The sequence below is a fragment of the Epinephelus moara genome, chromosome 20, assembly GCF_006386435.1.
Source record: "Epinephelus moara isolate mb chromosome 20, YSFRI_EMoa_1.0, whole genome shotgun sequence".
NCBI lineage: Eukaryota > Metazoa > Chordata > Actinopteri > Perciformes > Serranidae > Epinephelus > Epinephelus moara.
In genome coordinates, this window is record NC_065525.1 from 42,200,828 (window position 1) to 42,227,361 (window position 26,534).

The 26,534-nt window shown below is 41.1% G+C and overlaps 1 protein-coding gene across 1 annotated transcript; it reads left to right on the forward strand.

The window, feature by feature from the left end:
* Nucleotides 1-5,720: 5,720 nt before the first annotated feature.
* On the forward strand, nt 5,721-25,575 carry tes (testis derived transcript (3 LIM domains)). The gene is made up of 7 exons (XM_050072490.1): nt 5,721-5,908; nt 14,600-14,685; nt 16,239-16,707; nt 19,369-20,025; nt 21,153-21,368; nt 21,507-21,665; nt 23,715-25,575. The coding sequence occupies exons 1-7, from the start codon at nt 5,882-5,884 to the stop codon at nt 23,904-23,906; spliced, it is 1,806 nt and encodes a 601-aa protein (XP_049928447.1). The 5' UTR covers nt 5,721-5,881; the 3' UTR covers nt 23,907-25,575.
* Nucleotides 25,576-26,534: the final 959 nt, after the last annotated feature.

Genomic DNA, 26,534 nt, shown 5'->3' on the forward strand with positions numbered 1-26,534 from the left:
GCTGAGCATCACTGAAACCATCAGCTGAAACACAAACGTGTCTAAATTTGGTTTCTGTCTCAGTGAATCAGCATTTTGAGAGTATTTAACTTCCTAATTTTGGTGTTATCTTTTCTGCTTAAACATGTAGTTAAGAACTATCTGTTGCATGTCTTTTCAGTAGTTAACAGATGAATATGAAGTAATGATGCGCTTTTGTTTCCAACAGCGAAAAAAACAAAACAAAAGAAGAAACAAAATTTCTGCTGATTCTGGCCGAGTGATGTCTCGGCTTGGCCTGTGATGACAGCTGCTCCATTGGATGTATATATACATCCACTTAATTTTGAGTGCATAAGTGCGTTCACACTGAGAAGTATGGAAAAATGCAGTGCACTATGAGTACCTGGATGGTGCACTCAAAACGGTCAAGAAGTTGAGTGTGGAACTATGGACACTTCTCGCACTCAATGGTCGCCATCTTGGCTACGTAGCGGAAGGGGGGGACCACTTTTCAAACTGGAAATGGCGGCCGAGGACTGTGCGACCGTGAACATCGCTGCATTGTACAAATTCACATGTTTTTTGCACTAAGCACCACTATACTGTTGGCGGGTATAAGCCAGCAGTATGTTTATTGGGTTAATTTAGCAGTCTGTAATGATTTGGTACTGTAAACGATAACGCGAATGCTAATGCTAGTTTGCTAACTAGCTAATTTGCGGTAGTCATTTCAGTTGAGTGCACAACAGGCGTGTTTGGTTTGAGACAACACTACCCTGTCGAAATTTGTGCATTATGCCAATGAGTACATAGTGCACATAGTATACTACATAGAAGTATACTAACGGAAGTATGTGATTTGAGACACACTCACACTCTGCCTTGATGGGACACGGCCATATAGAGGAATTAGTTTGAGCTAAAATAGGCAGGGGAGAGTGGAGAGCGTATTACCAAAGTCACATGTTGCCAACTTGTCTTTAGTGTTATCAAAATGCAACAGTTCTTCTGTTCTTATACAACATATTTCAACACAAATGCTCAGAGTGCTCCAAAATGACCCATCTGTTGTCTCCACCTGCAGGACAAAAACACCAGCACTAGTTTAAAGGGGAACACCACCTAAAATAAGAATAATATGTTATTTTCATGGTCGAGGAAAGTTCAACCAATATTAGTGAACATGAGCTGCTCTCTCTCAAAACCAGAAACCAGAGAAGAAAGCCTTAAACGTGTGATGTCATAGGGTATAAAGTCTGGAGCTGCTCCATAGATGAATAATGGGAGACTGATTTTATAAACCCACAAAATGTTTGTTTTCTTGTTACATCCAGATGAGCTTTATTCTTTAGTAGTGTTCTAAGTGCTGACACAGAAAATGTACCAAATACAAATACATTTCCCAGGGTGCTCTTAAGCCCAGTTCTGCATCGCTGTAAAAAGCTGCTGGTTGACAGGAAGTGACCGCCATGAGACGGTGTATCATCTCTAGTCAACAACTCTCTGTACTTCTGGGGCCGGTTGCACCAACTGGTCTTTACTAAGTCGGTCTGAGTTAAGACAGTCTTTAGAATGGACTTAAAGTCAGTTGCACCAACAGGGCTTACGCCTGGTCTTAACTACGCCTGGTCTTGGTAATGCACGTTCATGAGAAAGCGAACGTGACTATGTTTATTGCCTAGCAACGAGCGTTGCTGATACATTGTTAACTTTCTTCCATTATCACTTCACATTTTGCTGCATCATTATGGAGGATCAGCGCAAAAGGAAGGGCAATTTCACAGATAGTGAAATAAGAAAATTAATAGAGCTGTACAGTCAGCACAGAGACACGCTGACAGCTAAGCAGTCAAACACTGTCACAAACAAAAGGAAGCAGTCCATCTGGAGAGAGATCACAGAGGCCGTTAACGACTGTTCCGACTCTGGCAGCCTGCGTTCAGAGAGCGATGTGAGAAAAAAGTGGAAAGACCTTCTGAGTAAGGCGAAGAAAGATGTTTCTGCAAAAAAAATCCCAGTAACCGGTGGGAGTCCTCCCCCGAAAACATCAATATATAGTGACATTATTGTTGATATGTTTGGGGAGGATTCCCCTGCTTTTACCGGCTTGGTCGGTGTGGAAAGTGGCAGTGTCGACCCACCACCGAAGGAGGAGGATGCAGCGGATGTGATCCATCTAAGTGATGAGAGCATTACTCTCAATTGTGAAGGTGTGTAACCTATTTCACATAAACTACCCATTTAGTTTCATATTTATTCAGGTCAGATTTAACGAATTTGCTATTTGATTTCAGACTCGACCACTGGCTACAGTGATGAAACAAAAACAGCATCAGATGGACTGTTGCAGGTGACACCATCAGCCGGCTTGAGTTGAGCTCAAATTGTTTCGGTCTGAACTGGGCTTAAGTGTCACCCAGAACATCTTTATTATTTCACTGTCTGTGGAGCAGCTCCACACTTCACCTTTATGACATCACCAATTTGAGTTTTAGCACTCTAGTTTTTGGATTTGGGAGGGCGTTGTTTATCTTTACTAATATTCTTTGGACTGTCTTAGACCATAGGAATAAAATATATGACTTTTGAAAATGAGTGAAGGTCTCCTTTAAGTTAAGGCAACAGTAGGGAAAGACTAGCCGTGGTTAAAGGAAACGAGATGGTCCTTTCGATGCTTCATACACCCAGGCAGGTGAATTTTCAGACGTGGCCGAGGACGCCACCTACAGTCTGGAGCCAAGAGGTGAGAAGAAAAAACCTCATTAGCACATGGACGCCATGACACTTCCTGCTACAACAGCCTCCAACACACAGACAGATTGACATATTCATAGTTTTAAATTTGTGTAAAAGACTTCCTGTCTGCTCAGACTGAAGGTCAAATGATCCACAGTGTCTGCAGCAACTTGTACCAAACAAAATGGTATTTGTTTTTGGTTGCCATGGTGACAACACGTCAGTGGGGGCCATAAAGTGTGTCACACTGAGAACTCCTTCTCACGCTCAAACAAACAGATCTAAGCATATATTTTCAAACACTATCACATTTAAAAACCTGTAATAACAAATCATTAGTCTATTTCTCTGCTGTGCAGTCAGTCGCATGCACACTGTCACTGTTGCAGCTGCACTCAAGCTGATAAGGTGGATTTATTTTTAGGCATCATATCATAGTTGTGAAGTGTAACTTTAAATACCTTTTAATTCATCTGTCCATTTTATAAATCCACAGATTCTTGTTCAGGGTCACATGAGGTGACAATTGCCCGTCTTTTCACCCTCTGCACATTTCAGGCTGCAGGTCAAAGCAGCGCTCAGGTTCATAAAACATAATGAAGTTCATCAAGTTTTGGGAACTGCAGAGGAAATGACTCCATCTCTGGAGCTGAGGGGAAACAGCTGTCTGACAGTTAATGGATGCTGAAACACTGAGAGAAACTCAGACGTTCATATGGATCAGACTTCACATTCATTAAAGCTCTGACAGATACCTCCCTCTGACCTGTCAGGGTGTGACAGCGTTGTTTCCTTTCTGAAGGCCAGCTACAGTTCACAGAGGAAGTTGGTAACCACATAGTTTCCTGTCGCTGAGGCAACGCTGCAGCTGTTTTACAGGCGTTTCATTACCAGACAACACAAAACACACCAGCTGTGGTGTGTGGTTTGTGTTTCAGTGTGTGTTTCCACAAAATGTGCTACTGCATTCACAAAACATTTTTTTTTAAACAAAGACACTTTTATTTATCATCATATTTCTGTTTTCCTTTAAAAGACTCCAGCATCATGATAAGAACAATAACTGGTAGATAAACAGCAGATCCTGGATCAGAACTAAAGCAGGTTGAATGTGTCAAACATACTCTCACATCCTTTGTTATGATAAGGACACGCCCCCGCTGCGCTCTGATTGGTCGTCCTGTCCTCTATGCCCCGCTTTCTCTGTTCCTATTGGTCAATATTCAGGTCTGTCATCGCGTAAATCCCGTGAAAATCAATGAAAAGTGAACGGGACCTTCAGAGTGAGAGACGCGTCAGGCTGCAGAGAGGACGGAAACATTTCACCGGAAATAAGGAAAGTCCATCTTCAAAATAAAAGAGGAACTGTTTTACTTAGCATACAATGTTCATGACATGAGGTCTGCAGCAGTGTGGTGGTCAGATGAAATTCACATTTGGTTCAAAAGCGTTTTTGAGTCCACTTGGTCTTCATTTATTTTGCAGTTTATTTTGACCTAATTATATAATGAATTATTTAAACCAGCTTGAACTGGGTTCTCCAGGTTTCACAAAGCTATGCTTATTTGTGGTCAGTTTTTCTGTGGATCAAACCTATGTAAAGTGTAACTATTAGACCATTAAAGCAGCTTTTATGTATTTATTTATCTATTATTAACAGTTTTATTGCTATTTCTTAAGTCAGATAAGAAAGACAAAAACAGAAAAAAGACAGAACAATACAAGGATACTTCCATATTAAGCCATCGAAAATAATTTTGTCACTGCTGCTTAACTGAGAGAAATCTAAAAAAGAAAAGACAATAAACATGAATAAATAACACAAACATTGTTGATTTTTTATGCATTCATTGAGTAAAAAAATAATATTTTTTTTGTCTGCGTTCCACATTTCACCATTAAAGCAATTTATGTGGAATATGTTACTGACTCAAATTTCTAAGGATGTGAGTAATGTTTTATCTAAAACAGATGTAGATTAAAAAAAAAACACAAACAAAAAAAAAAAAAAAACAGTAATTCAAATAACCTGCACATCATGTATTTTGGTATGGTTGCCTGTCGACATTAATATTATGATTATTCTTATTATTTGCACAATTTTTTGAGCAGCACATTTTGCACCTTCCATGAGACTACGTGCAGTTATTTTACATAATATCCCCTTTCTTGTAAAAATGCGTTCATTTTAATGTATTTATCATTTAATGTATTTTTTACTTAAATATAAGAATATATATTTTAAATAAGTCTACACATTTCATAATTTTTCTTGTAAAAAAAAAAAGTGTTTATTTAAATGTATTTGCCATTTTGCCATTGACGGATTTCCAAAAGTACATTTTTATCCCATTATAATTCAAAATATATTATCTTATATTTAAGTAAGTCTCGATGTTTTTTTTTAATTATTATTTTTATTTAACCAGGAAGTCCCATTAAGATTGAAAATCTCTTTTACAGTAGAGATCTGGCCGAGGTAGCAGCCAATCAAAACACATTAAAATGCAACAAATACAACATATTATACAAAAATCCTCAATAAAACAACATCTATTCAAACATAGTGGCCTCTCAAGAAAAATAAGCATATGTCTCTGTCACCACGTTCTGTAGATGCCCTTAAATTCATCACTGGATATAAGTGTTTTGGCAATTTGACATCTTAATTTTTCTGTCCACTTTCTTTAAAAAAATAATAATAATAATAATTTAAATGTATTTGTCATGTTGTCATAGACTTATTCCAAAAAGTGCATTTTACCTAAACATAAATCAAATAAATAAATGTGATAGTATATTTCAAATAAGTCCGCACATTTCTTACACATTGAAGTTTTGCCTTTCATAAATAACAAGATTAAATCTTTCATTTTCTAATCCTTGTTATTCATAATTTCATTGGTTTATTTAATAATATCGACTGCATGAACCCAAAGATAAGATTTTATTTTGAAAGCTCTGACCGGAAGCTACTTAGTTGATTCCGGTAACCTTGACAGCTGTGCGGTACAGGACCTCCGAGGAAGCAGCGGAGAGTGAACCGGGCTCCTGTGTCATCTCTCCGGTCCGTCTCATATCACTAACGGTGTCTGACAGTTGTTTGAGCAGCGGCTCGACTGTTCGCTTCTTCCGGACCGAGGAAACTCCGACAGGAACCAACATGGAGATAGAGAAGGAAGTGAAGAAGGTAAGCTTCCCCCCGGTGTGTCGGTTTGTCTCCGACTGACCGGGGAACGCCCTGAAAAGGTGTGCCGAGCACGGGGGCAGGTGGTGAGCGAAGTTACTGTAGCACAGGCGGACTGGGTCTGTTCCTCGGCTTTAACTTCAAACAGTGCTCACAGTCATGTTCTCAAGTTTCATTAATGAAATTAAAATTAAATAATCTAAATAATACGAGCTAACTTTACAGAAGAAGCGAGTTGATAAACATTAACAAACACTTAACTGTTGACTTGTTGACAAACTGAACTTGTAGCCTTCTTCCTTAGCGAGCTCACTTCCCTTTGAGAAAGTGTCCCCACCTTGAAAAACTCACCGCCAAACTGCGTTTGAAATTCGACGAAATAGTGTTTCTCTTTATATCTGCAAAATTTACAAGCTCAATAACATGGTAGCACTTATTCTTCAAAACAATAGGAGTCACTGTAAAATTCGGCTCTAATACCATGCACCAAAACCTTCTAGTTTACACAGTATCCATGGTTTAGTGTTGGTGCGCGCTGCTCCACACCTACAGCCAAATCATCTTGACAGTAAATTGCAAACCGGCTGCAAAAGTTAAAAGAGTAAAAGATGATGTTTAAACAGCTGCCGAATTGAAGTACTGGTTGTAAGAAATGAAATTATGTGTTTATCTTCACATACTTCATGTGATAAGAAGGTTAAAAGCAATAAGATGTTAAATTAAGGGAATTTTAAATGGGATTTGGTAATGCATGGGAGGAAAAAAGTTCTCCAGCCTGCTATGTGACTTAAAATGTTCAGGTTGTTCTCTGAAAGTGTTGGTTTTACTCAGTTTTAGGAACTGTAGGTGACTTTTGCTTGGGTGTGACTTATTTGTTTTTTAATCTTGACCCTCCCTGAAGCCGCAGATACTTTTCATACTTATCATTTAAAAAGAGACATGTTGATTAAGGTGATTTTGAGGACGAAAGTCTTAGTTGCACATGATATGTCTGTTTTCTACTGTTTCTGGCTCTGATAAATTGTGTAATTTTGCTGTTTTTTTAATTTTATTTTGTTTTATTTTTTAACTTTGAGATTTAAAAAAAATATTTTAACTCTTTTTATTCAGATTTTTCAGGAATCAGGCTCGAGGTTTAGTAATGTATTTCAGTCTGCTTCATATCTGCTGTCCTGAATTCAGACAGTTATCCCATTTTTATCCGTGTCAGTCCAGATGATATTTAAGTCCCAGTGATTCCAGCGGTTTCTTAATGTCCACTTTTCTCCAGAGTCACAACCTCAGAGACCAAGGATTCATGCCCGAATCATTTCACCATGATGTCTTTCCTCACCAGCAGTAAAAGTGATTGAACCACTTCCTTATTATTTAAGAGAGTCAGCGACAGTTTTGCTGATTCGTAAAGAAAACATGCCTCTAAAACCTGCCAGTGGGACCTGAGGTTTAGAGGGTAATTTGAAATAAATACGAAATACAATCATTTAAAGTTGTATGCCTCTCCCCTGAGACAAAATAAAAACATAAGTCCCTCCCCAGTGCTTAAAAAATTATTTCACATGACTCCCACATTGTACACCAGACCCTCCCCATGATATGTAATGAACAGTCCCTTACGGTGATTTAATTTAGAACAGGTTACAGTGTGTGTTCAATAATGTAAGAACATAGAGTTAATTGTAGATGCCCATCACCCACATTGTTGATTTTGTCTGAAAATACTCATTCATGTGAATCTGACATATTAACTGACTTATTCATAAAAAACCCAAAACATGTGCAGTACACAGCGTTGATGATCAGCTAACTGTCACAAGGGATGGGTTAAAGATTCATTACAGCCTGGTATGGTGATATTTTTGTGTGGCAATATCTTACTGTCACACAGTGCCAAGTATTGATTCTTAATAAATTATTAATATTACAATTACAAATTAAACTTTAGGTAGCTGACTAGAATAATATAATCAGTCCTCTAGATACATTTTGCTGCAAAAAAACATGTCTGACGTGAGATGAACAGACTGAAAACTTTATCGTATTACATAAAACAGATGTTGACAAAGTTTTCCTTTGGGGACAAAATTTACAGTTGAAAAAAGGTAATAAATTGCAGTCTATTTTGTCGCAATACTCAGCATATCACAACATATTTAAAACCACAATGATACTGTATCATGACTCAGTATTGTGATAATATCGTACTGTGATTCCCAAACTGTTACTCATGAGTCCTTGTTAAACAAATCCATGATGTATAAATATATGAATCTGTCAATGATTATTATTTTAATGGCTCAGTAGTTTATACATGACACTTTAGACCCCACATGTTAATGCAGGCACAGTTTAATATGCAACTCAATTTCATATATGTAGTAGGGGGTCCCTGCTTCGTCCCTCTTTCTGTCCTTGGCCTGAAAAACATTGAAGACCCCTGAGTTACAGAGTGTTCCCAAGGTATGTCCATTAATATCAGAGCATAGAGTTCATTTTAGATGCTGGGTGTTGCGGGGCACATGTTGCATTCATTGGATTTCTTGCATTCATCGGATTCCTTCTTCTTATGACCCATGGAAAAATGCAGTGTAACTAATTGGACAGTTGCTTTTGAATTCCCCCTGTAAAGTTTTTGCACTGAAAGCATGTCCAGAAGGTCTGATCAGGAGCCGAGATGTTTGTAAACTGGAGTGAAACTGCAAATTAGTAGTTTAAAAAGTTTAAAGCATTTATTTTGGTGGCCCGGGGCCTTTACTGGGTCATTTTCCTGCAGATGTTGATGGTAATCTGTGCTGTTAAACGTGGGACCCTTGGAGAGACCTGCAGACAGCTGTCAGCAGTGGGGGGGCAGCACAGATTGCTGCAGGGGTTAAAGCTGGTTAGTGTGATGTGATGTGTGTAGTGGGGAATGTACATCATGTTTCCAGCATCGTGCATGTGAAGCAGTGTTTCTTGCTTTGCGTGCAGAGACAAACTATCAGTTACAAAACTGTCAATTAACATTGGGTGAAGCTTGTGATGATGCCCGTACTGCATGTGTGGCATGGAGCTAATGTATAGCTTGCTGCCCACAGTGTGTGCTATTCCAGGCCTCACCAGCCATTGTGTCTTTGTACAGGGTCTTTTTTTTTTGTCAGTTAGACTTTTTGGCCGGAGCAGGATCACGAAACAGAAAGCGGTTTGTTACTGAAGTGAAGGAATTCACCAGGCAGAGTGTTTTCATGTGGCTGGTGACAGTTTCCACTCTGTTTACAGATCTGTTTACTCGTTGCCTCGGGGCCGTTGTTAACCGTATCAGCTCCATTAAAGCACAGGAAACACATGTGTACAGTACATACAGTAAGCTGCTGCTGGAGAGTGGGTCTGAGCAGCTGGATGACCCAGACAGACCCAGTCTGACATCTGCTTTTAATCCCTGGAGGAGATAAGTCTTGGGCTGCTGCTGGAGGCTGCAGGTCGCTGGGAGCTCCTCTGTTAGCGAGAGGCTGTGTAATTACTGTCAGACTGAAACTGCCCTTTTTAAGAAAAGCAACTTGCGCGTTTTGGTAATATTATGCTCAATTAAGCTCATGCTGTCGTCCAGAAAGAAGGCTGAGGTAATAAGTTGTGACAATGAGCATCCCGCATACAGGCTGGGAAATCATCATCACCGTGACTGAAGTTGTTTCTGGTGATTTTTCTGTGAGTCATGTTCTTGTCCAAACACCTAAATGATTGTTGAAGTTGCCATGGGCGAGACTTTTGAGGATAAGTCTGCAGCAGGGAAGAGTGACCTAACCCTACAGTGTGTTTGCTCAAATACGTTTTAGATTTCTGTTGGACTTTCTGTGGTAAGCTGTCACAAAATTCCACACACCCAACAAAAGAAACAAAAACAGAAAACTGTCTGTGTAACAACAGGAAGGAGCCGGAGCTAAAAAAAACCATTTTTGATGATATCAAAGTGCTGAAGATATTCATCATCTTCGCCCTGCTCAGATACTCAAAAGAAGGAAGTTGTGGTCAGAGCAGTGTGCCGTTGTATTTCATGGTATAAAGTATTACAAAATAAAACCAAACTTAGTTGGAAATTGCTGCTAAAATAAAGAAAAAGCCGTTTATGAATTGTGGACTAATAAAGTTGCTCAGTGGCACGTGAAGATAAAAATGCTCCATATCTGGAGTATGAAAATACCCGGAACATTGTGAGACCCGCAGAGCAAGCTCACTAGAGACTAATGGCAGTCGAGCACGGCCAAGCGGCCACCTAACTTGAATTGGGATAAAATGATTTAATCTTGTGGCTCTTCTAGACTTTACAAATGTCATCAGACGGAAGAGTCAAATCTTGATATTAAAACGAGACATTTCACAGGGTTGTGACTCAAAAAAATTTTTCCACTGATTTACAGACGTTTCTTTCCCACTGACAGTCTGTAGAAATGTCTTTTGGGCCCCATGACATCACTAGACGGACCCTAGATATTGCAGTACCACTGTTTGGCCACTGAGAAAATTAGCTTCAAAGCACGGCGCACTTCCTGGAGGCCTGATTGTGAAACTGGTTGGATTAACTAAATTCTTCCTTAAATCTGCCTGGAATTCTTACCCAAGGTCGCCAAGTTCATGGAGTTAGTAAAATCCTTGAAAGTAGGGAGTTTTTGCCAATATGTGATATGCTGATATATAACAACTTATTGAGCTGATAGCTGATACACATATCTATATATCCATTTTTTTCTCCACCTAATTTCAGTCATCATCAAGTCTCTTCTGTAGTAGAATTAACATCATAATATGCATACATACTCTTATGGTGACGGCCCAGCAGCAGATTGAGACATGAAGTACAGTACTTTTCAGTGTATGTGATATTTATTCAATCTACAAATCAAGAAAAAGCATGTTGGCAGATTCTGAAAGTTCATCTTAAAGCCAATATTGGCCGATACCGATGATGTACCGATGTTATTGTGCTATAAGTTTTGGAGAAGTCATGATATTGTGTTGTGTGTAATGAGGTTGTTACGGCAATCTTTCATGGATAATCTTCCATGTTGTGTAACTTAATGGTGAATTTATCTTCTGTAGCTGTTGATGTAACAGCTACAGGAGCTGTACTGTGGCTCTAGTCTGCATCAATATATGACGTTTGGTTGACCATGACGTACATTTTTTACTTTTTTCCTGTGTTCTGTCTCCTTCCATATTTGCCAGCTAGCTGGATTTATGTTTGAATAGAGTTTGAATCTGATATGCTTCATAGGCAGGTGGGGCAATAATAATTATGTTTTTTGACAGTGTGATTTAACATATTAGGTCATGAATCCCAAAGTTTCCATACCTGTGCCCCACTAATACTTTGAAATTGTACCACATTTTTGAGAATGAGCAACTGACATGGGCAGCGTAGGGCATCAGTTGTCTCTCAGAGCACCAATGCGTAATTTAGTTTATGTTAACTGCTCTGAAAGGAGAGTGTAGTGGTTCGAAGGTATGGAGCTTTTTTTTCTAACAAGTTAACCAACAGACAAAATATCGGCTGTCACTCCCCCACCCTGGGAGCTCCACTGCTCCATGTCCGCAGAACGCCTTTATTAAGTTAAAACCTGGAGTGAAGTGCACTCTGTGGTTCTGTTTGTTTTATAGCTAGTGAAGGGTGATGATAAAGTTATTATGGGACCTTGAAGAGTCATGGAAAAGTTTTGAAATGTATCCATGAAAATGTGTGGGAACCTTCTTAATTCACACAGTTCTGCTCTGCCATCAACTCTGAACAATTACGTCTGAATTTAAAAAGTTAAATGTGTGTTTTGGCTTATTGAAGTTGCAGAAACGTCTGAGAGCAGGTGGCCTGCTGAAAGAAAACTGCTTCATAGCCAGCAATATTACCGTCACTCTCGCTGCCACTGGTCTGCAGCTCAGGTCTGCTGTAACACAATGACTCATGAATATGACTCACTGGAGCTGAACTCTATAATTTGTGTCTGAACAGCTTCTTTCCAGAGTGTTGTCACTGTAATAATTCATCCTGCAGGCTTAGTCATAACCCAGAGTCACTGATCAGCATCAGCTGCTAATGCAGTTTGTGAAACTGACTCTGTTGCAACAAAGACACACACCCTGAGTGGCGTCTGCTGAAACTGGCCCGTTGTCCTCACAGTACCCGGGACAAATATTTAGACTTCACAAGTAGTGAGCACTTAGCTTGGTTCGCTTTAAATTCCAACACTTAATTTTGCATTGGAGGCATTTCCTCTGATCCAGACTGCCCTAAAATGAACACAAGAGATTCTCTGAAATGAGCAGATCACAAACTTCACAAGATGGAGCGCAGATGTGAAGTTCACAGCTCCTTTTGTCAAATAAGAAATAGAAGACCACGTTTAAATATTTCACAGTATTGGGAAAAAAAAGGTTTTGTTTTGGAATGTGTACAAAGATGCTGGTAGCAGATCAGATCAGCTCAAAGTGTCTGATGCAATATGCAGCTGTATGCAGAGTGACAGCTGAAGCTCATGATAGGAAAAGTATTAGGGGAAAGAAAGAACAAGAATCTTAAGTTGCATCTGCAACTTAACTGAGATTAGCTGACGTCTTCGCCACTTTAATGACAATAACAAATCATCCTGCTAAACTCCAGCCTTCTGCTCTTTAACGGCTCCCAGGAGAGGAAAGTCTCACTGCTCTTAAGGTGTAATGGAAGTTAAAATATCAGCATCATGGCTCTGCCGTTAAAAACAGGAGTCACTGTCTGCATTCCTCAGTAGTGAGTGTCTTTTGGGTCAAAAACGTTTCTCTGACAAAAGGGGTGCCTGCTGAGATTCCACCAGGCTTTCAACAGCGTTGAATAGTTGACCATATATGGTCATAAACAGCGGTAACGGCTGAAGGTGAACATGAGCATTGTTTGACGCTGGAGCCAGAAGAGGATGCACATGGTGAGGAGAGAAGAGCAGCTCAGAGACTGCAGCCAGAAAAACGCAGAGGATAAAATTCCTGATTGTAGTTTCTGGAATTTAAGAGAAATGTGAGAAATATTTCTAAAGTCAAAAAGAAAACTATTTTATTTGGATCACAAATCATCTGAACTCTGATAAAAAGGCTTACACTGACTTTAAATACTCAACAAAAATAAGAATAATCGAGAGAAAAGTGACCTTACTCAACAAACTAATACAAAATAAGCAACAAACAAGGAACACGTAACACGGAAAATATCTGTTCACACCAGAAAGCCAACAGTGATAAAAGTAAAGAGAGAAAAACAACAGAAGGAAAAACATCAGAAGATATAAATAAACTTTTATTTGACAGTCTCATTTCTTCCAGATGTGATTTCACCTTGAAACCATTTTCAATCCAGAGTAATTATCTCCCATGTTGAGCATCAAAACTGTGACTTAACTTTTACTTTGCAAATTCTTTTTGATATTTCAATCGAATCAGGTAAAAACAGCAGTTTTGCTGCAGAAAATAAATGCACACAAATATATACAATTAAATATATATAATATACAAGATTTAAATAGGGATATTATTCTTAGACAAATATAAGCAGTATTATACGCACTCAAATATAAAAAAGAGTGACACCAGTAAGAACAATTATAAACCTATAAAGGTTCTAAAATACTAAAACATTAAAACCTAGAAGAGCAAGAAAAGGCCATTGAAAACATGTCTTAAGATTTGTCTTAAAAGTGTCAGTTGAATACTCAACAATTAAAAGATATTTAATAATCAAACTGATAAACTTTGTTTTTTGTAAATATACACTAATTCTGAAATTGATGCTGCAGCAAGTTTCAAAAAAGTTGTGACGGGAGCAGCAGAAGACTGGGAAAGTTGTGGAATGCTCAAAAACACCTGAAACATTTCACAGGTAAACAGGTTACTGGTAACAGGTGATAGTATCATGACTGGGTCTAAAAGTGGCATCCTGGAAAGGCTCATTCGTTCACAAGCAAGGACGGCGCAGGGTCCACCACTTAGTGAAAAACTGTGTGGGCAAATAGACCAACAGTTTCTCACAGCACAACTGTGCTGTGAGAAATTATTGAAGGATTTCACCTTCAATAATTCATGATGTCATCAAAAGATTCACAAAATCTGGAGAAATCTCTGCCTGAACAGACAAGGCCCAAAACCAACATTGACTGCCCGTGACCTTTGACCCCTCAGACTGCACTGCATTAAAAACTAACATGTCTGTATAAAGGATATTACTACACGGGCTCAGTCCACACCTGTCTCCCACTGAACATGTGTGGAACGTGATGAAGCATTGACTGTTGAGACAATGAAGTCGGATATCAGACAAAAAAACTTCTGCAGTGTCCTCAGCTCACACTCACTGAGTGTTGGTAAAGGAAAAGGTGATGATGTCATACAGAGGTAAACATGCATCTGTCCCATTTTTATTTTAACGTGTTGCAGCATCAAATTCAGAATGAGTGTATATTTACATTAAACAATAAAGTTTATCAGTTTGAACATTAAATATTATGTTTTTCTACTGTATTCAGTTTCACACAACTATCCCAGGATCAGGGTTGTATCTTCTCAAAGAGTCTGGGTTCTTTCAGAATTCCCCCTCTGCAGCACCAGGACAGAGGAGCTAGCTCTGCCCAAACGGAAGCTCAGCATTTCCTTTAAAAGCAGTCAAAACAAAAGTATGACATCACTTATAATCTCCCTCCTGTGCTCTGTTTACAGATGACCCTTGGGCACGAGTTTGGCGCCGGAGCGGCCTGTTTGAAATGCAAGGACAAGTGCGAAGGCTTCGAGCTACATTTCTGGAGGTTTGTACAGCTTCTGTCAAACAGCACAGAACCCTCACTGAAACACGTTTTAAAGCGGCAAATCAGTCTCAGTCCTCCCCGTGTTTAGACTAGAGACATTTGGGAATTAAAGTAAATGAGCAGCAGCCATGGTTAAAGATGGCCTGTGGAGCACTGAGCCCTCAGGTGGAGCTGCACGGTGGCTCACAGTAGAAAACTGGGTTTGTTGGGCTGCTGCCAGGTCTGAATCACGACATTAAAGAGAAACATGCTTACTCAGCACATTGTTCCCGGGACTCTGTGGTTATATTTTATACTTAAATACAAGGAGGGTGATAAAACTTCCATTCATGGCCCAGACTGGTCAATAACATCACTTTCCTCTTTGCTTAATTAAAACAACTCTGATAGCAGCAGGAGTCATGGCCTAAGAGGAACATGCTGTTTCTGAGTACAGCCGCTTTTCATGTTTGTCTTTGAACAGAGTCCAACGTCCCTTCAGCTTATTGTTAACAAAAACGATGGAGAGATTGTGAGTATGAGGCCAATGTGAGTCTACAGGAGATGACTACAGGTCTGATTAGGGCTGAGAGTCGTGGGGGGAGCCTTCATCCCAATGCAACAAAACTGTAGTTGCAGAGGCATGGCTTCAGCCTCCTATTCCAAAGATGCTCACACGCGTTACAGTGCAGACACTGTATTAAAAAAAAGAAAAGAAGTGCGACGGTGTATGGACAGACTGACTTCCCAGGGTTCTCTGTCCTGCTTCCTCTGTCTGTCACAATATGCAGTTATTTGGAGCAGTGGCTCATGACACACTGTTCTGTCTGGACAATCAGACACACTTGGCTAGTTTTTCTGAAGACAGCAACAGGTGCCTGATACCCGCCACAGCACCAGTACAAAGGCCCACCACGGGTCTGTGGTCATGGTTTTAATGTGTCCGACACCCAGACAGGAATGTTGTGCTGTTTCAGTCACACAGTGATGTTTTCCACCCTCTGTAAGGCTTTCTGCAGATATGAAAACTATCATCATACAATGTCAAAGTGATCAAAATGCATAGACTTGTCCTGAATATAAACGCTCTCATTATTGCTGTTTGTTCTCACCAGAACAAATCAAACTGGGTCTAAAAAGCTTGACACTGCTGAGAGGAATCTGTGGGCCTGCTCATGCTGAAGCATGTCGAACAGTCATAAATTATGTCATAGTTTCTCTACAAATATGAAGTAAGCTGTGTTGAGGCATGTGCAAAGTGCAGATATTTGAACATGAACACTGAGCTGGTTGTATCGGTTTAGTATTGGAGCAAATGACAAGAGAAAGAAAACACTTTGTTTCAAAAACAAAGATGCATATTTAATAAATCCCCAAATATTAGATAGATTGTTCCACAGTGAACCGAGTATCAATACATAATCACTTTGTAGGAACTGACATGAGACATTGTACATCTACAACACATACATGCATGAAAAGATCTTTTCCTCTCTAACACTCTTAGACTTTAAAAATATTTGTAAATCTTTGAGACATCCTGAATATTTTCCTCTTCTTTTTCTTCTCTGCAGAAAAATCTGCCGAAACTGTAAATGTGGCCTCACAGAGCACAACGTGCAGATGAACTCGGAGGAGAACAAGAAGGTGGGCAAACTGTTCGAGGACACCAAGTACACCGGCCTCATCGCCAAGCTGAAAACCGACGGCATCCCCACCTACAAGGGCAACATGGTGACCATCACTCTACCCGCCTCCTCCACTGCTTACGTCGTATCTCCGAGTGCTTCTTCCACTGTGGTGCCTCCCTCTGCCAAGGCTGCGTCTGTGCAGCCTGCTGGAGTCGCTGCAGGGTCAGCACCCAGCGGCGCTCAGGCTCGGCCTCCGCCTCAGCCTGTACCCGTCAGCGTCACACCTGTCAAGGCCAACAAAGTGCCGGTTGCTGTCAGCGCCACTTCAGCCAGTTCAGTACCAGTCCCCAAAGATGTGCCAATGAAGTCTGTCACCTACGAGTGGGCACCACCAGTCGCCAATAAGTATATGGTAAGAGTTCGAACTAGTGATAAAATGACTTTAACAAAGTTGGTGTGAAGTCAGTTTATCTTAATGATTAATCATTTAAAGGAACAGTGTGTAGGGTTTAGTAACATCGTGCGGAGAGGATCACCGATTGTAACAGGCTGAAACTTTTCCCATGTGCTACGTGTGAACTCCCAGTTAGGATTCCTTCAGTGTTCATTGTTCAGGAGGTTTTTACCAGAAGTTGAATTATCTGAAGAGGTCACTTCGTCTCCAAAACAAACAGACCAGCTGATTTAAGCACGTAAAAACACTGAAAAAGCAGTTTCATGGTACAAATCTGTGTTTCTAAAGAGCTGTTTCGCATGTCGGAGTCGGGCTGCTAACATAGCGCCCGCTAATCTGCACTCACCATTTTTTCTTGGATAACAAAAGATCCTGATGTTCAGGAGGTTTTTAGGATTTTTAATAAAACAGTTCACGTTAAAAAATCAGTGTATTTCCGATGCTCTCATTGCGGAGGAGCTGCTAACTATGGTGGCCGCTGCAAAAATTGGCCAGTGTTTGATGGCAGCGCATCATGGTGATCTCTGTAGATGAGGACCTGCTCACTGTGTAGCTATATACTGCAGTCCATCTGTCTTGAAAGTTAGAGGTCATACTAGAGTTTATCGCATTCCAGTACAACAAGTCGGAAAACGAAGATATTGTTAGCAATACCAGTTAAAGCCAGGTTAGCCATTGTTTGAAATACCAGTTGATAACAACGCACGGCACTGTATCTTACACACACAAACATTGCAGCAACATGTCCACAGATAGAAGTTGGACAGGACTGTGTGACTGTTCTACATAAGACAGAAGTGGCAGTGAAATTTATATTACTACAGCTTTCATTACTGTTGATTTTGGGGTCAGGGTTGGTGAGGTTTCTCCAACTTTCCGAGTTGGAAATCCGACTTCAGGGGCATTCCAGTAGAAATTTCCAACTGGGATGGAACGCATTAATAAACAGCTCATTCTAAGGTAATGAAAACACAACAATTCTTATTTTCAGGTGATTATACACTAAAGAAAACATACTTATTATATTATATTATATTATATTCCAGTGAATCCTCCTAAATCCTACACACTGGAGCTTCGATGCTGTTTTAATCAGCCAAAAAAATAACTTTTGCCTTTGCCATTAAGCACTGGTAGCCTGTGTCTGTCCTAAACAGCATTAGACGGCTCTCTGCTGTGACTTTTCAAGTGATGTCATGTGGGTTTATGTTCCATGTAAAGGCTTTGTTATCAATTATACATCGCCACATAGCCTCTTGTTTAGTTTTATAGATGTGACACACTGTGGTCACAGGAAAGCTCGAGGATTTTGCCTGATAAAAACCAGCTTGTCGGTGCCTTTTAGTCATTCCAAAACATCGTAATGTCTTATTGCTTTTATAAACTGTAACAAGAAAAACAACAACTATTAACTTCAGCTCCAGATGTGTCTGTAAAATAAACATGATAAACATTGGAAAATTCCTAAATTGTTGACCTTGAAATAAGTTGTATCACAGGTGTGTGTTCAGCTGGTATGATTGGTTAATAGTAACTGGTTCAGTATGTGAAATTAAAAGCAGATACCTTTAATTTTTATCTATGAAACGACTGTGTTTTGTGATCAGTTCACAGGGTCTGAATCCCCAGAGCAGCACTGTGATAAAGTTTTAACATTCTGGGGCTCCTAATGAAGGTTCATGTCCACAGGAGGTCCCAATAACAGTCAGTGTAGTCCATGTAAACTGTGTAACGTAGATTTCTTAAAGGGATAGTGCACCCAAAAATGAAAATTCAGCCATTACTCTGTTTTTAGCCTCATTGTAGCCTGTAGCTCTGACTGCCTCTCTGTGCAACGAGCTCATGTGTGCGCACTTGGGCGCGAAAGCACGTGAACACACATGAAGGTGGTGCCCATGTCTCACGGTCTCGCGCAAGCGCACACACGTGAGCTCAGTGTACAGAGAGGCAGTCAGAGCTACAGGCTACAATGAGGCTAAAAACAGAGTTCAAATGACGTTTTTCCAAACAACTTTTTATGTCGGGGCTTCAGGACACTTGGATCACTACGGACGAGCAGTATGGAGATATTTTGTGGTTTCAATTATGTGTTTTTGGACGTTTGAATCTGGGGCGCCGTCAGCCTCCATTAGGTGGAGTTGTGTTGCTACCTCCTCTCCCCTTGGATCTCTGCAAGTGATGTGAGGACTCTAAAACTTCACCTGAGCCTCCCTCGGCATATGGGTGAGTAGATAATGGCTGCATTTTCATTTTTGGGTGCACTATCCCTTTAAGATTGTTCAGCAGGTATATGTTGAAATAATAATAAATGATAATTGAAAAAGGGGATGTTATTTTTAAGACAACAGCTCTCACAGTTTCTCTCATCTCTTGCTTGACAGTTACTACCAGACCTTAACTCTGGCAGTAAGTCCTGTATCTGTTTGTTTAGTCTGTAGGACACTTGTTTTGCACGTCTTTCTCACCACAAGCCTCCGTTTCAAAAGTATTTCCCTTAACCTCGTTTTGATTGGTCGTTAACTTCTCTCTGTGCACTCTTCTCGTCTCTGTCCTTCACACAATCTGTTGTTATCTCATCTGGGCTCAACTTTTCTTTCCCACTTTTCCTCTGACTTCCAGGCAGTGCGTTACATCGAGCTGCTCCCACCAGAGAAACGTCCTGTGGCCGGCACAGAGGGAGCCGCTTACCGTCGGCAGCAGATGGCCATCCAGCTGCCCGAGCACGACCAGGACCCGTCCAAGTGCCACGAGCTGAGCCCCGCCGAGGTCAAACAAATGCAGCAGTTCGTCCGCAAGTACAAGGATGAGGCGCTGGGGGTGGGAGATGTTATGCTGCCTGAGGAGATGGCTCTGGTTCAGGCAGGAGGGCAGGGAGGAGCAGGGGTCGGGGCCGGAGGTGCACCTGGTGCTGGAGGGCCAGGGTTTGGATTGGGTGCTGGGGTTGGAGCTGGTTCTGGGGCAGGGGCTGCAGGCTCCGGGCCTTTGGCTGGAGCTGGAGGTAGAGGAGCTGGTGTTGGGGCTGGTGCTGGTGTTGGACCTGCAGCAGGGGGTAGAGGCTTGGTACCAGGAGCTGGAACTGGAGTTGGTGCTGGCTTGGTACCAGGAGCTGGAACTGGAGTTGGTGCTGGCTTGGTACCAGGAGCTGGAGCTGGACCACTTTCAGGCCCTGGGTCTGCTGGCTTTGGGCCAAATGGAGGAGCCATGGGCACTGCTGCCACTGCTGGAGCCATGGGCGTCCCTGGAGCTCAGCCAGCTGGACTACCACAACAGAACTTTGTAAGCAGTTTATATTTATTTATTCATCTGTCATTTTCCTGTATGTTGATATTTTATTGGCATCCAGGCCAGATTAGTCAGTTGAAATCAGTATCACAGTATTAAAATGTAAACGTCCTGATACTGATGCAATATGGTGCAAAAATGTCACCCTGTTAGTTTTTAATTACAGCTTGTCCTGCCACTATACCAGCTGATCATGTAAATCAGTAGTTTAGGTCAAATTTATGTGTGTGTGCTGTCTGTATGAGCTGATGACTGAATGACAGTAATTAAGTAGATTAACCCTGAAGTTTCCACAGTGTGTTACTGTCAGTGAAATAAAAAGAAATGGTGTTATTCCTGGACAGAACACTAGGTGGAGCCATAAGACCAGCTCTGACTCGGCCTCCCTCTTTCTAATCCACAGTGGGTCATGAGTCACAGCTGGAGTCTTTTTTTAAGATCCATCATGTGCAGCCAGTTAATTCTTTCTGTGAGGAGTCTCATGATTTAAGTTTCTTTTTCATGTTCCTATATTCTTATCGCTCTCTTAGCCTCATCCTCCCACTTAACTCCTCACTGTAAACGTGACTGCACAATATCAGGAACATACTCTTCCCTCCTGGCAGGGAGTGTCACAGTAAGTGATTTAAGGAGAAAAGTTTAAATGTTCCTGATAAAGCAGCCTCTTTGTCAGATCAAAGGAGGCACTGTGGACTTTGACTCAAAGAGAAGGATGTTGGCCTTTGTGTTAACCCACTGGAAGTACTTCATAATTCAGTGTTATTATTAAAGAGGCTGAAAGAAATCTTTGACAGACAGGAAGCAGGACTGTTCTGACATTATTTTGAGTCTACATATATCCATATGTTGGTGCTCTGTCTAATACATGCTTTGTGTTATAATCACGACTGATGAATCAACAAGAATTAGTAAATTAATCAGCAATAAAATTAATCTATAGTTGTGTCCCTGTTATAAACCAACAACACACAAACCTGAAATGATTAATTTCCATCACTGATTAATAGGAATCAGAGGATTTGCTGAAGCACCATGTTTGTGACTGACATATAAGAGCTCTGACAAAAGTCACAAGTCAAGTCGACCACCAACTGTCTCTTGTTTTCTTCTCTCCTCTCAAGTCGTGCAGTCACTGCCAGCAGCCGATGCGTCTGGGCGAGCCAGCTGTCTACGCTGAGCGGGCCGGCTACGACAAGATGTGGCACCCAGCATGCTTTGTGTGTTGCACCTGCAACGAGCTGCTGGTGGACATGATCTACTTCTGGAAGAAGGGCAAGCTGTACTGTGGACGCCACTATGGAGACAGCGAGAAGCCGCGCTGTGGAGGCTGTGATGAGGTCAGAGAGGATGTCGTCATGTCTGATATTGGCTCCTTTTTTTTATCGACAGAATCACTGTCATTTTGGATGCATCAGTTTCTCTGTAGTTTTGAGGTCAGCAGCATGATCTGATCTCCACTCTGTGTCTGTCCACAGCTGATCTTCAGTAATGAGTACACTCAGGCTGAGGGCCAGAACTGGCATCTGAAGCACTTCTGCTGTTTTGAATGTGACTGCATCCTCGCCGGAGAGACGTACGTCATGGAGAAGGACAAGCCTGTCTGCCAGCCGTGCTACATGAAGAGCTACGCTGTGGTGAGACACATTTCTCTCTCTGGGTTTGTTTAAATAGTTGAAATTTTAGTATTTGTTCATTGGAAGCTGCTCTCCAAACCACAGACCAAGGGCCGTATTCACAAACATTTTAAAGACACTCAGAGAGCTCCTAATTTAGACTAAAGTTACTTCATAAGGAGTCCTAGCTTAGGAGTGATTTAGGAAAGTTCTCAGAGAAACTCTGAGCAAGGACAGGATGGAAACTTTGACCTTCGTGAGGAGGTGTGGTCGACCCCGTTGCTAGGTGTGATGCATTATTTTAACAGATGTGATAGGTTGTCACAGACACACCCTTTAGTGAGCCTGCAGGGTGAGGACACCCAGTGGAAATGAAATGAACTGCATCACAAGATGAGACTGAAAGTGTTGTCATTGTTACTGTGATGACTGCTGATGGAAGGTTGAGACAGACTCTTATCTTAGTGTTGTGATCACATTAATGTTTAAAGATATAGTGTTGGGTGGGAAGTATGTGCGTATCCCTAATGAGACTAATCACAAATATTCTCCCTGAACGATCTTTTCTGTAGCTTTTCATTTCTCTCATCCAGCGGTTGGAGAATATTTTTTCTGACCTCTTTGTGTTTTCCACTATTTTCTTAGGAAACTCTTAAACCTCTTAAAGTCCTCCTCCCTGCTCCTCACAGGTTTTTACCTTACAAGCTCTTTTAAGGTCTAAGATATTTTGGGAATAACTTTTATCTCTCGTCACAAGGAGCGTGTGTACGACGAAGCTTTGTGAATACGGCCCCAGGTCTTTTAGTGCAGTGGTTCTCATCCTGGAGTCTGGGGACCCCCAGACCAGCTGCCCACAGAAAAATTGAGAATAGTATATTTTCACTATTTTATTCACTATAGATGTGAGCCCAATGTGAGTATGAGTGACAGTTCTGATCATAGGTGTCAGCTCTCCATGTTTATTTCCTCAGCTCCAGTTGACAACTGTAGAATTCTGGTCTTAATCAAATCTAAAATCTTTTCAGATGAAGGTCCCTGAAGCAAAAACCCATCAAACTGGGGTTCCCGATGTGTGTCACTTTAGGGGGACCTGAAAGAGATTGAGAGCCACTGTCTCGTGCATACATTTTCAGCTTGGGTGGTCCTAATGAGAGTCAAACCCTGAAAAGTCCTGTTCTCACCTACAAGAAATGTGTGTAGATTTTTATTGAAATAGAATATTAAACATTTTTGACTCTGACCAGTCTAATAGCAAAATATAATAAGGCTGCAGTAATTTACAGATTTTTATATCGTTGTTCAGTGAAGATTTGTCAAAAGAACTGGCTTTAATTGAATATTTTATGATATATAAAACATTCTTTAAAAAAAAAAGGGTATCAGTGTCAAAGGGTCCTGCACACACCGAACAACAGAGCTCAGTGTCAAACTGCTATCAGAGAATGATTGTTAGTGAACGCTGGCGGCCCAGAGTCAAGAATGTGAAGCACTCAGCGTGTGTTTACATGCTGTATCCAACATAATCTCCTGCAAAGCCACTGTTTTAATGTAACTTCATACCTGCACGCTTCCTTCTGCGCGTTAATGTGGTCGGCGAGTATATTTTGGGAGAAGGAACACGGGTCCAGTTCCATTTAGTTGCATTATATTGGAGAGAAGGCAGACATCTCTATGACCGATATCTCCAACACTCAGACACTCACACCAAAACAATCTAGACTGATAAATAGAACTGCAGGTAACAGGGAAAATATGTGTTTTTGATTTTGGGGTGAACTGTCTCTTTAACACTCTTGTCTATGAACAGTTCTGACCATTAATTGTGTCTCTGAGCACTCTGTTGTTTTCCTGTGTATGTGTATGTTATGTGTGCATGATTGTCTCATGTTCATACTCACAGTGCAGCTGCAGTGGAGTCTGATTTTCAGCAGCGCACTGAGAAAAGACAAAATGACATAAACTGAAATGGAAAGTTTGAATAATAATGAAACTGAACGGTGTAAAATATGAAACATCAAAGCAGAAAGCCGACTATTTTCCTTGACATCATTATATCCTCTGCCATCCCAGAAATGCTCTTCCTGCCAGATTGCGGTGGAGCCTGAGGCCCAGAGGGTTTCCTACGGCGATCACCACTGGCACGCCCAGCCGGAGTGCTTCAAGTGCTCCGGCTGCTCCAAGTGCCTGATCGGCCAGCGCTTCATGGCAGTGCAGGCCTTCCTCTTCTGCTCCGCGGAGTGCAAGAAGAAAACCATGGCTTAGAGGGGCCAAAACAACTCCCTCCATCTTCTCCACAACCACTTGTGAAACCAGGATGGGTTCGGCTAAGACTAGAGGCAGAGCAGGGAAAACAAACACTGGTGCAGCTGAGCATGGGAACAGATGGACTGTGGTTGTGTTGACACAAGTTAGAGTGCCTGATAACTGATATAGAGACGTACAATAACAGTGAGTCCGTCTGCGTTTGGGTGCTCCTTTCTTTGATAAATCCAACTAGACTCCAAAGCTTTATCCGCCTTAAAATCTGTTGTCTTTTTTCTACATGTAGATTTTTTTGTTGCTTTTCTTGCACTGTTTTTTTACTGATGAGATTCATTTTGTATCAGAGGTGGCAGTCCAGTTTTTTAATGATAAACCTGTGTCTTAAACAGTATTAGTGCTGTTCTATTCCTATTGAGCCTACTGTTGATTTAATGTGGTACCTTTCAGGATCCGTACACATGCTGCATCTTCTACTGCCTGGAAAACGTGAGGTCGGGCGCTGGGTGCTACTCTTGTGCCTTTTCTGTGCCAGCCTTCAAGAGCGTGGCAGCAGGCTGCGTCTGAGGTTGCTAAGCAATCTCAACAAGCACCGTATCAGAGCCTATTTACCTGAAACCCTGAGTGCAGAGCTGATCTTCCAGGCGCTGTCGTCCGTGGGACAAATGTAAAGCTCTGACAGCTCTGCACTAACATGATCAACTTCTCCCCCATATTTATCACAGACTGATATTTACAGAAGGGAAAGATATCTGTTGGCTGTGATTGGTTGGTCCTCGTCACATAGGGATAGGGAACGTGTGTGTGCTGCAGCGGTGTAGCTCTGGCGTTTACGCTGCCGCACGTCTACATTGAAAACAATGAATTTGAGGGCACAAAAAACGCAGCATGTGTTCGGCCCCTTACTGCTTCCTTCATACAAAAGACTACTGATACTCTCCTCTATGCAGCAATATGATGAGCAATATTAGCCAGGTTTGGGGTTGCTTTGCTTCCAGTGCGCTGTATTTCAGAAATAATATTAGTGACAAACTTTTGCAGCAGATTTTGCATTTTGAGTTTTCTTTTGTAAAGAATTTCCACTGTTATGAAGATTTCAGTAAAAGTTTTGGAAGTAAAATGGCCCCAGCTGTGAGAACAGTATCCTTGGCTCCAAGCTGCCACCTACTGTCATTGTTTTACTGCAGTAATAATAATAATCCAGTGAGTTGTGTAGTATTAGTTTCATAGTATTGTATGGGAACAAAATAATGTGAAACCCTTCCAGTATACACCACCAGTTATCAGTTGTACCAAGTATTGCTTTCCAAAAAACAGCCCTATGTTTATATGGTGGCATATAGACAAGTGTGTGACAGGTATTTCTAACACAAGCAAAATGAAACGTATCAAATAAAATTAAAAGTGCGGAACAAATCAAATATATTTTCCTCTGTAGTTAGAAATTGGCAGTGAAGTCTCCTCAGATCATCCGCTGTGGGCTCCTGGTGAATATAAACACTGTAAAGTTGTTGTATAGGAATAACTGTGTAGGCATGGTCTCCAACAACTGTATGAATTCAGGAAAAACGCTGGAGGCTGCTTCTCATAAAACAGTTTTATGTCACTCTGTTTTTGTTCTTTTTGTGCCATGTTCCTTGATTTTCATGCAATAAACTGCACTTTAAATGTTTTTTCTTCCAATGATGTGACTGACTCAGCCCTCTGAGCATGAACTGAACCCCTGATCCACAGTATAACACAGTCCAGTTTAATCACTAAAGCTCTGACACAGCTGTGGTCCATCCACACAGGTGTTTTCACTTGTGCTTGATTAGACCTCTTCTCCTGACGGTGTGTGTACAGACAGCATGATTGACTTCATCTCTTTGTCCTGGTTTGTTTGGACTTGCTGCAGCAGTCAGTGTGGACAGTAACAAAATACATTTACTCGAGTACTGTACTTAAAGGTCCAGTGTGTTGGGTTTAGGGCGATGTATTGACAGAAATGGAATATGATATAATAAGTATGTTTTCTTGAGTGTATATTCACCTGAAAATAAGAATCGTGCTTTTGTTACCTTAGAATGAATGAGCTGTTTATATCTACATAGGGAGCAGGTCCTCGTCTACAGAGATCGCCATGTTGCACCGCCATGTTTCTACAGTAGCCCAGAACAGACAAACCAAACTCTAGCTCGAGATAAGGACATTCACATTTTTGCGTCCGCCACCGTAGTTGGAAGCCCATCTGTGACGAGCAGTGTTGCAGAAACATGGATTTCCTTAACATGAAACTACTTCATTCAGTGTTTTTACTGATTTAAATCAGAGGAAGAGACCTCTGTGGAAAATTCATCTCCTGGTTAAAACCTCCTGAACATCTGGATCAGACAACAGGTGAGTACACATTAAGTTATTGGAGAAAAAAGCTGAGCACAAATTAGCATGTGGTGGGCAAGCCGCCCTCATCCGATATACCAAACCGCATAGAAGAAACGCTGATTTCTAACATGATACCACTTTATTCAGTGATTTTACTGATTTTAATCAGCTGGTCTGTTTGTTCTGGAGAGGAAGAGACCTCTGTGGGTAATCTGACTCCCGTCCAAAACCTAACAATGAACACTGACGGAATTCTACCCAGGAGAA